Source organism: Nicotiana tabacum, chromosome 12 (genome assembly GCF_000715075.1).
Source record: "Nicotiana tabacum cultivar K326 chromosome 12, ASM71507v2, whole genome shotgun sequence".
Classification (NCBI taxonomy): Eukaryota; Viridiplantae; Streptophyta; class Magnoliopsida; order Solanales; family Solanaceae; genus Nicotiana; species Nicotiana tabacum.
In genome coordinates, this window is record NC_134091.1 from 31,146,125 (window position 1) to 31,161,387 (window position 15,263).

At 36.3% G+C, this 15,263-nt stretch overlaps 1 protein-coding gene across 1 annotated transcript in view; it reads left to right on the top strand.

Annotated features, from left to right (window-relative positions):
• Positions 1 to 534: 534 nt before the first annotated feature.
• Positions 535 to 15,263, top strand: part of LOC107783344 (protein SABRE-like) — a 33,956-nt gene continuing 19,227 nt past the window's right edge. The window contains 8 exon segments of the mRNA XM_075226292.1: positions 535 to 955; positions 2,305 to 2,416; positions 3,268 to 3,528; positions 4,393 to 4,652; positions 6,828 to 7,044; positions 12,052 to 12,222; positions 12,343 to 12,420; positions 14,982 to 15,233. Coding sequence (XP_075082393.1) covers positions 885 to 955; positions 2,305 to 2,416; positions 3,268 to 3,528; positions 4,393 to 4,652; positions 6,828 to 7,044; positions 12,052 to 12,222; positions 12,343 to 12,420; positions 14,982 to 15,233 — 1,422 coding nt within the window. The 5' untranslated portion in view covers positions 535 to 884.

Below are 15,263 nucleotides of genomic sequence, written 5' to 3' on the forward strand. Positions count from 1 at the left end.
TTGTTTTTTGTTTTATATTTTTATTTTATATTAATATAAATTACGATAGTTATATAAAATAAATAAAAAAAACAACATAAACCCGCCCCGCCCCTTTAGGTCCGGAACCGTTCCGGTTCAATTTTTCACCGGATAGGTCCGGACCCGTTAAGCCTGGTTTGTAAAACCCGGTAATCAGCCTGGATTGATGATCGGCCAATCACTATTTTTCTCAACCCGGCCCGCCCCACCCCCTTTGTCACCTTTATTTCACCCTAATAGATACATGCATCCATTAAAAGTTTCAAATGTTTCCATCAAACTTTCTCTTTTTTATTTTTTCCTTTCCAAGTTTACAATTTCCTATCATTTGAAAGCTAGAAAATCCAGCATTATTGAATTAAGGACGAGCTCAAATCCCAAAAGGGTTAGGTTAGTCAATTAACACAGAACAAAGACATTTCATGCACGTCCATCAAAGAAAACCAATAAAATAATTAATTAAAAAGAAAATAAAGGAAAAAATAAAATCACAAAGGTTCCCCGTACATCCAACCGCACCAGATCCAACTCAATAGTCTTCTCCGCTTATCGGAGTAAAACACAGAAAGAGTGATACACCACTTTCTCCCGATTTCTCCTCTTAATTCCTTCAACTCAAATATCTTATTATTCCCCTGATCCAACCCATTCACTTCGTTTCAACTTATTGACCATTTTCACCTCTTTCTTCTATTCAAATCTTCTCTTTCAAATTTCACCATTTGATCTTCACTTCCACACCATGAACATCATGTAAAACTGTATTTTCGTCGAGTAATTCAATTATTTAAGCAATGATAGAACAGTGAGACGCGAAATTTAAGAGGATCCACGCGATTGGGATTGCCGCCGGCCGCGGCGAAATGGATGCTTCACCGGCGAAGTTTCTATTTGGATTCCTCTTTGCTTCCATAATACTATGGAGTATTTTCGTGTAAGTCAATCTCAGTCAAACTACTACTGATTATCAGTTGACTGTGGATATGTTATGTATAGCATGTGTTGTTTATAATGTAATTGAATTGATTGATTGATCTGATATGTGCAATATGTTGTTTTGTTGAATTGTACAATGGAAATGAGGTGACACGATTTGTCTTAACCGCACTTTATAGGTTCCATTTGAACTAGCATTTTTTGGCTTTAACAGATTAGAGTAAGCAATTTCTTCATGTTTTTCCATATTAGGAAAACAAAAGAATATGAAAGCATAAGCTACTATTCACATATGCCTAAGCCTTAGTGGGCAGAATTACCTGGTGCTTGTGCTGGTGGGAGGTAGCATGTATACGGTGGAATAGTCGAGGTGCGTGTAAGCTGCCTCATACCACCGTTATAAAAAACAAAGAAGAGAATATCTTATGTGAAAGTATGATAATTAGTTCATGGTGAAGCCTTTGATCCATTTCCAGCATCTCCAGCTAGAAAATAAGACCAGGAAATGGAAGAAATTAACAGTTTGCTTGAATTACTCTACAGGAAAAATCTTATTCATAGAACTGAGATAGATAGGGCCATATGGGGAGGGCAGAAGGATGATTGTCACAGTGTATTATTTCTATAAAATAAATGGATTTCCCTCACTCCTCTTACGAGTCTCCAGAGCACAAAAGAAAGTTTTTTTTTTTTTTTTTTTAAATTACTTATTTACATGGACAGCAATATGGGGAGCCACCTGAATAATGGAAAATCTGAGAAGAAAAATGAAAATTCACATCAGTTGGTGCTTCATGTTTAAGTAACCCGGGGGGGGGGGGGCGTCAATTAACTTATGCTTTCCTTCCAATTACGTATAGGGTTGTACAGATGAGCCGGAAACTCTGTTGTTGGGCAGGCTTTGAAACTTAAGAAATATGTGGAGAAGAAGAGCATGAGAAGTAATTCCTCTAGTGCTCATGCAAACATATGGATAGTGAGAAACATATGAATATGTCAGTCAGAACCTTTAAAAAAAATATCGTTTGCAGCACATTTGGTACCCTCATCAAGATAAGTGGATGCTCTTTATGAAGAGTTACATCTTCTCGTAAGTGTTCTGTAGTTTATGTACGCCTTGTATTTTGCGGTTTAACCAATCACATCAATGAATCATTGACTTCATAACCTCCCCCCAAAAAATCACATGTTGTTATGATATAACTATCTTCCTTGCTTGGTTTGGTGCATAATATGATACCTATTTTATATCATTGACTATGATTGAGAAACGATGTTTTTAAAATCAAGCCATTTCTCTTACTGAGCTTTTACAGTCTGGTTATTTTGTGCACTTTCCTGTCTCAGGTTTGCTTCCAGTATGCTGGCTTGGATTCTAAGCCGAGCCATGGGAGCATCTGTTTCCTTCCGTGTTGGAGGATGGAAATGCCTGAGAGATGTGGTGGTGAAGTTCAACAAGGTCGCTCTTTCTTTTTCACTTTGAGCTACAATTTAGATGTGGTTTAATCTGTTTTATGCTGTGTAGTTTAAGGAACAGTTCGATGGTCCATCAAATTTACGTTTTTTAGTTGTACATTATCGTTTGGTCAACTGCATCTGATTAAGAGAATGCTTATAGGCATTGTATGACATATCCAATCTTACACCTACGACTTACAACTTTGTTTCTCGAGGCACATTATATATAATATTTCATTCTTGAAGTGTATGTAAGGGAATGTGGAGGATCAGAAGAACCAGATAATACATAATAGCAAAAAGAGCAGTGTCAACTTGGATCCAGTTTGGTCAAATGTCTGGGTGGCCAATTTCAGAGTTTAATGCCACATGTTGGGGTGATGTCATCTCTTTTTCCTGTAATGTGAACTGACCTGAAAAAGAGTCCCAGTTAGGAGAGATTCTGCAAAAGAAATAGCAACAAACATATTTATATTAGAAATTTGGCATTCTGAAGTTCCACATATTCTTTTGGTATCTCAGGATCAGGTCTTTGAGTGCCAGTATAGAAATTTGTGTGCATTGGGATCTTTTTGTTCTCTCTCTCTTTTTTCTTTGTGTGTGTGTATGTCTTGTCAAAAGTAAAACTGCCATTGTAGTTACACCAAGCACCGGAGGGCACAATGACTTGGGAGGTCCCTCATTTAGTGAATTTGCTGAAGGGAGTGACTAGGCTGCAGTCAGTTTATCTTAGATTCAACTTTTGACTACTGGCTTATAAGGCAACAATTTAGATGCAAGATTTTCTCTTTTTTCTGGTTCCTCAATTATTTTGATATTTGTTCTCATGTCACTATGAATAATAATTTGCAGGGTGCAGTTGAAAGTGTATCCATTGGCGAAATTAGACTCAGTATTCGTCAATCCTTGGTGAAGCTTGGGGTTGGTTTTATGTCCAGGGATCCAAAACTACAGGTGTTAATATGTGATTTAGAAGTTGTAATGAGGTCTCCCAGTAAAATCTCAAAAAAAGCAAGATCTCGTAAATCTCGCAAGTCAGGTAGAGGGAAGTGGATGGTTGTAGCTAATATGGCTAGATTTTTGTCAGTTTCAGTGACTGAGATGGTTGTGAAGGTAACCATTGTTCTGGTCATTAAACTTGGTCTTATGAGTGCTCATGATTGATTGAATGTCCTTGCATCACTTTACTCATGTACCCAAAAACACTGCTGGTTGTTGCTTTCAGCTCTTCTTACATTTTATGACTGTTTTGTTGGGATAATGTTTCTTCACGTACAAGTTCATATGTCGAATAACAGTGTACTGCATTGCTTCTGCTTGTGCTTGGCAGCGGTCTAAGTTCTTTTAACTTATACATGTCAGAATTGCACTGAAGGTTGATGTGAATAACATTTCCATTAAAGTATGTATTGACTTGTTATAACACACGTATATCCATGTTAATTGATAATGACAAAAGATGCCAAACTAGTGATCTATCGCATACTAATGCTACTAATGTAAATACAAACAAGATCTAATTAGCTTTAAGATTCAGAATTTCAGATTTTAAACGTTCTTGTTTGTTCTTTCTCTCTCCCTTAAATAATTTCATATTGAGAAAAATGGAAGGAGACATGTTACACTCTTCTTAAAGTGTTTTGGGTCGTGAATATTATGAAGAATCAACAACTGAATACTTTGGGAGACTCTTCTGATAGTGGTGTTGGCAAACATGGTATATACATGCTTATTGCTTTAGGTGCATGAAAATTATTGCACATTGACTAAGTGAACTTAATGGAGGAATTAATGTCCTGCAGTTGCTTATTGTCTTTGTATAGTATCTCACTGCAATGGCTAAATGAAATTGTTCTTTGGTGGACATTGTGTTACATTCTTAATTGCTTTTCGGTGCATTTGTTTAACTTACTTATCTTGTTTAGTTGTCTCTCCCAGGTTTAGCTTCCCTGCTGATTATCTTTATAAACTATGCAGACACTAAAAGCTACCGTTGAGGTCAAAGAATTGACGCTTGATTTATCTAAAGATGGTGGATCCAAGCCAGAATTATTTGTCAAGTTGCTGCTTGCTCCTATTTTTGTTCACTTTGGTGAATCACGAGTCAGTTGTGATCAATCATCAATGCATGGCGGATCTTTACCTTCCAACCATACATTACTAGGCATGACAGAGAGGGTCTCTGCTCCTTTCAGCTGTGAAGAATTTTCCATCATGTGTGAGTTTGGCCATGATAGGTATACCCTCTTTTAAATGTTTCATTTTGTTTCAATTATTTTGTGTAATTGGATTGACTTCTTTGGTAATTGAAAACTCGTCCTCTCTAGTTGTTCTAATTTGACTTCTACTGTAGTCCATATATGGTGTTTCTCATTGGTATGTATTTGCTGGTAGAATTTTGTCACTTGATTCTAGCTTTTGAAACACTTGTATATTCCACACCCAAACATTAACAGCATGAATCTTTCACAAGCATTTGATTTTCTAATGCATCAGCATTTTTTCCTTCTGGAATAATCAGATGAATCATGTCTACTTCTGCATGTTCTTTTCCACCATATTTCAACTCTAAATAAGCGTAATATATCCACATCTGAACATTCGTCAGTAGGTTTGATCATGCGCTATTACAGAATCCGTTCCTATTCTGTAATGAAAGTTGTATGAATTGGCAAGTTCCGGTTTCAGATTCATCATGAATTGGCAAGTTTTAACAACTTGCCAATTCATGATGGCATGGTGATTCCGACGGGACTAGGATTTCTGGGGTTTGATCGCACAAGGGTTTCGGATTTGATGGTGGTACTGGTATATGCACAGTACCACTGTAGTAGTGATGAACCCGGGGAGCAAGACGAAGTTGCCGGAAAATTGCACGGCGACGGGATCTTTCTTTCCGGATGTCGCTGGAATGACGCACAACAGTAATTTTCTCACTGAAGCTCTGATACCAAGAATGCACGGGAGAAAAATCTATTTTTTAACAATGATACAATGAGCCCTATATATAATACATATTCTACTCCTACTACATATGGGACTAGAACATATTCTACTCCTACTACATATGGGACTAGGACATATTCCACTCCTACATATGGGACTAGGACATATTCTACTCCTATTACATATGGGACTAGGACTATTTACACATAACTATCTAACAGTATAAACAAGTAGAATCGCCCTTTATTAAAGTTCCCATAGGCCCAAAAATATTTAAAGGAAAATTCCCTTAAGTGTCTTTATAGGACCAAAATTTTTCTAAGAGGGGAAACGATTTTCATTAATAACTGCATGGAGGTGCCTTGATGTAGGCAAGATGAGCCTTGACTCTGAGTATACTGTAGACGAATGATAAAAACATCTTAAAATAGATCTTTTCCGCCCTCCTCATGTAAAACACATCATCTTTGGTCAATCAGACGAACGAATCTTGCCAAATTCTTTATTCGTAAAAAGGAGCAACAGTTGGAATCGCAACGTACATCAGACTATCGGAGTACTAGATTTTCCAGCTTGCTGACCATATTCAACTACATTGAGGTAGAGAATGAAAGACCATTTGAAGATTAAGATGGTAGACTGAGTTAGGAAATTATTTGATCATGTCGAAGCTTAGCTCTTAGGGAAATAATGAGAGAACCTGAGAAGTGGCTGACTTTAGCAATTTTGATAGTTTTTTGGGAAACATTAAAGTTAGAAGCAAACTTTCATCAATGATCAGAAGAGCTTTATGATTACAAAGATGGATCCGATAAATTTATTTAGGAAAAGGAGACTCTACAAATCCCAACTTTTAGTAACTAGGAGTTAGTCATACCAATCAAGAAATTACTCGTAAGGATATAATATCCTTTCCATAAATTCTAGGAGTTGTAATAATGATAGATATCTCATGTCAACTAGGAAGCATGATATGAAGATGTTAATATTTGGGCTAGAGCTGCTGTAGCATGACGAGTGGCTTCAATTGAACACTGCACACGAAAGTGACTTTGTCATCTGGCTTAGTTCTTTTGCTTAATTCCTCCTGCATAAATGGAACAGGCAATTTTTTAGCTTTGCTGGACGAAGAGCAGGTTGTGGTTAGAACAACCATATTTTTTTGTTTAAGCTTTATAGAACAATATTTTTGATCCACTAAAATATAGCCTCAATTCTGTATTTTTAGATGAGTTGGAGAGTTTTATCTGCTAGGACCTGTTTTTCTACTACTATTTTGCTTTGTACTTGCAGATATTTTCTTCTGTAAACTAGATTGTCGCTTGCTTACTTCTCCCAATATGGGAAAAAAGGACTAGCTATTTGCAACTGTGACGTTCAATTGAAAGCAAGCAGATTTTGATATTTGATCTGAACTTGACTGTGTGTTGTTACTGCTCTGCTGTTTTTCTTTCCTTTTCGTTTAGGGAAGAAGGAGTGGTTGTTAGGAATATGGATATTGCCACCGGTGATGTTTCCATTAATCTGAATGAGGAGCTGTTACTTAAAAGGAAAGGTGAAGATGCCTTTTCTTCTACAGATGTAGCTGAAAAGGTGGTCAATGAATCTGGTACTGCTGTAAAGCCAGTGAAAAAACCAGCTAATTTGGCTGTTATGAAATATGCGTCAATGTTCCCTGAAAAGGTCAGTTATTTCTTTATCCTCCCCTTCTGCAACAAGCTTGACAATATATTTTGTCCCTTTATAGCTTTGTGTTCGTCAAACTCACGTTTGACTTGTCTATTATTGAGTGTTTATTTGGTTTAAGTTTGAAATAATTGCATCTTAAGCTTTTCTCTAGAATGATTGAGGATAAAGAAGTTGGAAGTACAAGGATATGAAAGGGAAGAGGGTCTTAGATTATAGAAATGGTCTTCCTTTTGTCAGGACTCAGGAATAAATTAATGAAAATGCATCGAAATAGTGCATAATGGAGGAGGGAGAAAATAACCGTTGTAGCCGGATATGATATATAATGCATCAAAAGACGAGTGAGAGATGGGGAGAGGGAGGCTCTCAAAACCAAATGCAACTAGAAAGAACATGTGAATTAGCACCATTCATATGAGTGCTTTTGTTTTTTCAAGATAACAAAATGAAAGGACCCTCTCTATATCTCGGTCTCATTTTATCATCATATATCGCTCTCGAGAGCACTTGGTTTGCTCATATTTGACTTCAATTACCGTAGTTGGTTACTTCCTCTAAATAATTTTCTTTCCCTGGAACTAACATTGTGACGAGCGCAAAACACACACTTAAAATTGTGCTCGCTAGTCAAAGATAGTATAGTATAATATCGTGTCCACAGGGATTGGATTTAAATAGTATTCTCGTAGTTTCTAGCTTGATTGCTATCCAGGAGGGTCAACAGTTGAGATTTATATGATTAATAATAAAATTTAACTAAGAATCTAAAATCTACAGCTATTGACTAGTGACTATCGAAACAAGGAATAAGCAACGAAGGTTATCGGTGGGGGAGGATAGGGTTTTGACAGGATAGGTGCAGGATAATTATTCGGGATCTAACTCTAGATAATTCACTTATAATATTCAAGTGAGTCTCTCGAATTCACTCTATTATTAGTTCAAACGTTCAACAAAAACTCCTCTCTCGATTAAGTCTTAACCTCACGACATGAACCAATTTAAGCACTGTGAAAATGTGCAAGAATGCGTAGTGGATCGGTCTTTAGGAAAACCTCTTTCGATTATTTTCCTAACTAGGTTTAATCAATGATTCAACTAGCCTCCTTCGATTACTTAGAAGAATCTATGAACTCAACCAACAATATAATGCAAAGATATCACAAGTTATGCCTTTCACGATTACATGAACTAGTGACTATAGATGCAACAATTAAATCTTCCAAAACGATTCAAATACATAAAAATGGAGTTATAATCCACAAACAATCATTTTTTTTTTTTGATAAGGGATCCACAAACAATCATCAATACACCAAATCCATCAAAACTCAAAAGGAACTACTCCATAGACATTGAAAAGTTCTTCACAAATATAACTAAAGTATAGGAAAACATAAATTCAATCCAAATCCAGATCTTGAGTGAGGAAGGAATGATGAAATCCTTGTGCTTGTGTTCTTCCCAAGCCTTCTTAGCCTCCTTAGGTCGAAAATATGTCAAAAGTCCCGAAAATGGTGTTTTCTCATGTATTTAAGCCATCTCCCAATAAACTCCGAACGAAATTACCCTTTTTTAGCCGAAATGGGACGTCACTCTAACATTTTTGGGCTACCGCCCCATGCGGCGCGCATGTAGGAAATTCCAGAACATGCCAAAAAATCATCTCTGGCCACTTTTTGCACTGCCGCGCCCCATGCGGCGCGGCTGTGCAAATTTTGCAGAGTATTGATTTTTCTTCACTTTGCAGGAAAATTGCACTAGCGCTATGAGGCCCGCAGCGCGGTAGTGCAATTTTCTCAGAGTGAATTCGTTTTCTCATTTTTTTGACATCCAGACTTGGTTTTCAACCCCCGAACGTGATCCTGGATTAATCCCTTGGGCTTTTACTCAGACTTCAAATCTCCAACTTGTTCGATTTAGCTTCCGAATATCATTTTTACTCGAAATCAATTCCTACTAGGCATAAAAGACACAATAAGTGCAATACACTAACATTAAAGCTCAAACACAAGTAAAATGCAGTAATTTGAGTGCAATACTACGGCTATTTCTAGCCTACCATCACATTGGTTCCATGTCTTTGAGTTAATAATAGATTGATCTAAAGTAAATTCCTCTTCTACTTGTTTCAGAGGAAATAGGAATGCACTTCAACTTTTTACAATTTTCCAAAAAGATAGTAGCTAACACTCATTTCTGAAAGACTGTTTAAGGTCATGGCGTACTAGGATTCTCTATACTTAATTTGTTTTATTATTCATTTTTGTAATGTAAAGATGAAAACATGCTAAAACATATGGCAAAAGAAGTTGTTTGCAATTTTCCATGGAATGGTCCAATAATTTAGGGTGCCTGTAGTAAGTAGAGATTTTGTATTCAACTGTAATGGCTAATATTTTTTGTGCCATGCCCAAAAAGGAGTTTCCTATGAAGATCTATGGAGTCATCAAAGTAATTAGGGTAGCAGTAATATTTTAGAAAATGTAGTACTTGATAATTCCAATTGATAAAAAATTTAGTGCATCCTGAGATTATTAATTATAATAGAGCGTGGAACAGATTAAAGTTGTTATATAGTGCTAGGGCTGTTAGTTATGAGGTGGTTGAGGTGAAAACATAGATAAGGTGTAGAGAATAGCAAAGAGTTCATCAGAGACCGAAGTCAACACAAAAAAAGTAGTTTGATATATTTGTGAATATCTTGTAAATAAAGTGTATAACAATTATGAATTAATTAGGATTTTTTGTATTAATTAGACTAAACTAGGATGATTACATGCATGCAATTATGTTTCTTTCCTACTTTTAGAATAGGTGTAAACAACATAAAATCCAATGCCTGCGGAAATATCAAGCTGATGTATTCCCAAAAATCTTCCTTCTCTTTGACATCCTCTATTTTCTTTTTTTCTATATAAAATCAGAGTTAGGGTACTGAGCCCCTTCTCTAAGTTCTTTCTCTCTCTATTTTACGTATTTTAAACAACACGACGAAAATCACTCTTCCAGTGAAACTAGTGTTGGTTCTCAACCTCTCATTGTCAAAGCATCCTCCCACCTCAACGCCTAAATAAGCAGAGTGCTCATTTATGGTGACCTTATTGTTTGAAGTCGATTGGGTGGCAGCATGTGTGTAGCACACGTACCGGTGCCACTTACTCTGATTGCTGCTGAAATTGTTTGCTGGCGGTGACACGACATCCAGACAACTGTCTCATTGCTGGACTCTGTCTAGGTTGCGCTGGTCTTCTATATCCCTCTAACCGTGTCGTCACCCTCTAAATCTCAACCAATAAGTTTCTGAGGTTTGCACCGGTGACATCGTCCTCAGAACTCAAGTTCTGCTTAGTAGTTTCTATTCTATTCTTCCTTCTTTGTTTGTGTCTGATATCCTTTTTTTATTGCATATATTATTTAGGCAACAATGGCAAACATGTAAAGAAGGAAAGAAAAGAGATGCCACAAAAGCAAAAAAAGAAAAAAAAGGAGAAGAATATGGCTGAAAATTGAATTGTGGGGAGATCTTTTTCTGCTTAACCCCCCTCTCCGCCAATTACTGCTGTAAGGTTGCAGGACAGTAGTAATTATTGTCTCTTCAACAGCTTCAGTAGAGTTATGGTTCTCAGGCCAGAATTTGATGCGTTTGCTCAAGAACTCAACAAATTTTCCAGCCTGTTATCTAGTAGCGCGGATTAAGGTTGATGAGCAATCTGTTATGGAATTCAATCTTAAGCTACATAAGGGATTGATATATCTGCATCAAGCTAGGAACATTATGATATGCAGAGGCGGATCCAGGATTAACACTTTATGGGTTCAATTTTTAAGGTTTTAGTATTGAACCCATTATATTTTTAAAGCTATGGGTTCATATCTACTATTTTTATAATTTTAACGAATTTTTACACATATAAATTTTTACTCCGCTTAAAAAGTTATGGGTTCAATTGAACCCGTCATCAACACTCTACATTCGCCTCTAATGATATGTATGCTCCACCTGAATGTGGAGCACTGGATGTCATGTTATTAAAGTGTACATCAATTAGGAATCAATAGATGATTTGCATCGACTAGGAATCATTTAGGATGATACCATGCCCGTAGTTATGATTCTTTCCCATTTCTAGGACCGTATAAACCAATATCTGAACCCTAATAACAAGCTGATATCTTCCTGAAAACGTCTCCCCTCTTCTTTTTTATATCCCTTTCTCTTCATTTCTACAGAGCGTATGCTGTTGCTCAGTTTTTGTTTTGGAAAATCATGAGCAATTGCTAACTAAAATTGACAATTGAATGCTCAATTTCCAGCTCTGTTAAGGTCCTTACGAGCTCCCCTTGCATGTGGAATACTCTGCCATTAATGGGGCTGAGTATATTGTGTTTAACATGGTCAAAGTTTTTTTGATAAGTAAAACATAGTCAAAACTCTCTGTTTCAAACTTTGTGATCTAATTTGGACTGGGTATTTCTATGATCAACTGACGATTTACTCTGTTTACTGGTTCTTCCTCCTGTAGTTTGGGAAGAGTTGGGTATACTGGATCTATGATATCTCTCTTGCACAAGGCAGTGAATCCCTTCTGTGGAACTTTTGCTTTTATTTGTTCCTTTTTTGATTGCTTAGATAACTGGCGATCATGGGAGAGCAAAGTTGGCACAATACCTATGAGGACAAAACTGCCTACGGGCTGATTGCTGTATATCGAGCTTTTAAACAGGACTGAATGTGAATATGCATCATTTTCTTAGACAAATCTTTTGATGTGCAACACCTGGAAATTAAATTACCACACAAATTTATGTTGATGTTTTACTTTGCAAAATCCACTGATGATTGGTTCTACCTGTTTCATTTTACGTATGACACAAATTAAAGCTTTCAATTCTATAATTAATTCCTTTATGTTTCCCAGTTTTTTTTGCGCTTACTGCATAGCATAGTGTTAGGAAGTTAGTATAGTAGTTTGATTGACATATGTATTTGTTTGATAGCTTAGTTTCGTGTTACCCAAACTGGATATGAAGTTTGTGCACCGTGAAGTGGGCCTTATGGTTGAGAATAACATTATGGGCATCCAACTGAAAGGCACAAAAACTCGATCATTTGAAGATGTTGGAGAAAGTACGCGGGTTGATGTTCAGATGGAGTTCAGTGAGATTCATGTATGTTTGTATTAGTCAGTTCTTTCCAACTTTTTTTGCTAAAATTTCTATTACTCAGATATTTCTCCTTTTCTTGTACTCTTTTGTGCTAAATAAAAGTGCCTCTTTGTTATACTGTAGCTACTGAAAGATGGTGGCATATCAGTCGTGGAGATATTAAAACTTGATGTTGTCTCTTCAGTATATATTCCACTTCAGGTGTGTGTTAACTTTACTTTGACAGCAGCATTTTGTATTCTCTCTGTCTCTTACCTTGTGCTATTTTCTGCAAACTGCTGCACCAGGAAATAAAATACAAAGTAGTACAATTGCTTCGTTCACTGTTTGAGAAGGCAAACTTGGACATACTCTAGTCCTCTGAGCCACGATTCTTAAATTTTGAGATACTACAATCAGCATTATTGGATAACTAGCGCCCCCTCCCCCCAAGCTTATTAGATAATACCTAGGTCAGGCTATTGGTTGCTATATATGCTTTTTCCTACAATTAGCATGATTGGAGAAGTAGCCCCCAACCCCAACTTATTAAATGATACCTAGGATCAGGGTCTTGGTATATTTTTTTCTTGTTTTTTCTACTTGCTCGATGACTTACCTTACATGCAAGGATTAGTGTCTATCCTGGGTGTTATTTTAACTTATTGTAAAGAAACTTTGGTGTAAAATAAATAAGGGAAGCATATAGAATTTAAACACATTCTATACTACTAACATTTTTTTTGATTAAGTGGTAAAACTTCTTTTATGATGGGGCAAAAACACCTGTATACATGTAATATACCAAAAAAGTAGAAAACCTAGAAAAAGATGTGGTTTTCTCGAAGGACACCCAATTTTTTAAACATATAGGTGCCTTATGGGTGCACTAAAAGGAAATAAGGGATAAGAGGCTATTTCTCAAATGTGTGAAATCATTCTCTATTCCTTCAAAATCTCTCTTATTTCTCTCTCTCCGTACAACCCACTTAAGTGCTAGTGGAGCAACATCTCATGCCCTGTCTTCTCTTCCATCTACCAAAACTTCAGCTGAACATTGCTTCTTTCATAGTGCCTGACATCATCCAATGTAGTCCAAACCATCTCAGTATTTTCCGCCATAAACGAGAAGCTACCCTACGATGTAGAAGGAGATGGCCCATGTCTTCACTCGAGCACTTCAATTGGTGTAAGTAATCTTCCTTTTCTTCATATTCTTATCTGTCAAGATCACCCCCTTGTTGCTAGCCAAGTGAGAAAACACACCTTTCTCGGTAACTTAGGATCCAGATGGAGAGACATGGAAAGGTTGCCTCCTTCCATGGTCACAAGCTTCTCACAATATGGCTTTAGAAAACACACTATTATTGGCCGCTTACCTCCGTACATCATGGCTATCCGCGATGTTTTGTTTTTGAATCAATTCAACAAGGCTTCAGAATTCTGCCACCTCTCACTCTTGAAAGTTTCTCCATAACCTCAAGTCCCGAATGATTCCTCCACCTTGTAGTCTCCAGAGCCTGTTGGACTGTTGTCTCCTTTTGACATGAATTCTATAAATGTTTGAAACTGGAATTCTCAGTGTATTGTTCCCATATCCGAGCAACGTTAAAATTTCTAATTTAAATAGCTGCTGACGATCAATAGGTTGAGAATCAACATTAAATAATCTAATTTATCTAATTTTAATGAATGGTGAATGGATTAAAATGGACTTGAATGGAGAAGAAAGGATACATAGGGTTGACTTAATTGAAAACAAAAGTATCCTTACCAAAACTTCGTATTCTCAAATTATCCCTCAACAATTTAATCTATCTGTCTCTCAACTATAAATACAACTCTCTTCCCCTCATTTCTTATAGTTTTTTCTACCGTCTCTTCTCCTGTTCCTTTTTGGAATAACAAAGTGCATCACAGAATCACAAGCTCTTTGAATCAATTAATATCTTTTTCTCAAGGTATGATTTCTTCTCCAACTAGTGAATAAACCGACAATGAATTCCAATCATTGTCAGGACAATCTTCAGAGTTCTGTATGTAGTTCTATGTTTGATTTTATTTTGACTTTCTCCACTTATATATTGTTTTCTTGTGCTTTAAACTACTATATTTTTTTGTTTTATGTTTAATATTTAATTAAATAAAATAAACTCTTAAGAAAAAAAATAGAAAAAGCTTAATTATAGTTTTTCATAATATAAATTTTAAACTAGTTCTCTGTATAAATAATACAATTGTAAAATGAACCTTGATATTGTCTCTTTTTTTTTTGTAATTTTACACGCAGAAACACATGGACAAACATAATCTGTTTGTCAAATAATTAAAAAGGCACATCTCAAATGAATTGGCCAAACTGTTAAGCAAAACTACTATGAGCAATAAACTGTTACTCTCCAAAAATACTTTTCTGAAAAGCTATTTTGACAAAAGTGCTTCTGAACATGAGCAGTTTTTTTTTTTTTTTTTTTGGCTGTTGAAAATTTGGCTAAACAGTCTGTTATTGTTGGTTCTAGCCATGATAAGAAAAACTACTATGAGCAATAACTTTTTTTAAAAATGTACAATTTATTACATCTAAGTATATCTCTAGTTTACACATGTGACAAAATCTTTTTGGTTCCCAGACTGCTATTTGAACTGGTTCTTTTCATGGCATGTTCTCATTTGAGTCTGTATCATCTTTGATGCTTTCTCCATAGCATTCATTTTTTTCTTCAAGTTTTATGTTATTCTTTCTCCTTTATCTATTTAATTGCTGAGGATTCTTTGCTTTACAGCCTGCTTCACCCATCAGATCAGAAGTTGATGTCAGGCTTGGGGGTACTCAGTGCAACCTGGTGATAACGAGATTACATCCGTGGATGCAACTTCATGCTTTGAGGAAAAGGAAAATGGTTCTTCGAGGAGAAAGTTCTACTCATGAAAAATCACCCTCATCTGATCATAAAGCATTCATGTGGACCTCCACTATTTCGGCGCCAGAAATGACTGTAGTGCTCTATGATTTGGATGGCTCACCACTCTATCATGTAAGACCCTTTGAAATCAGATCCACATCT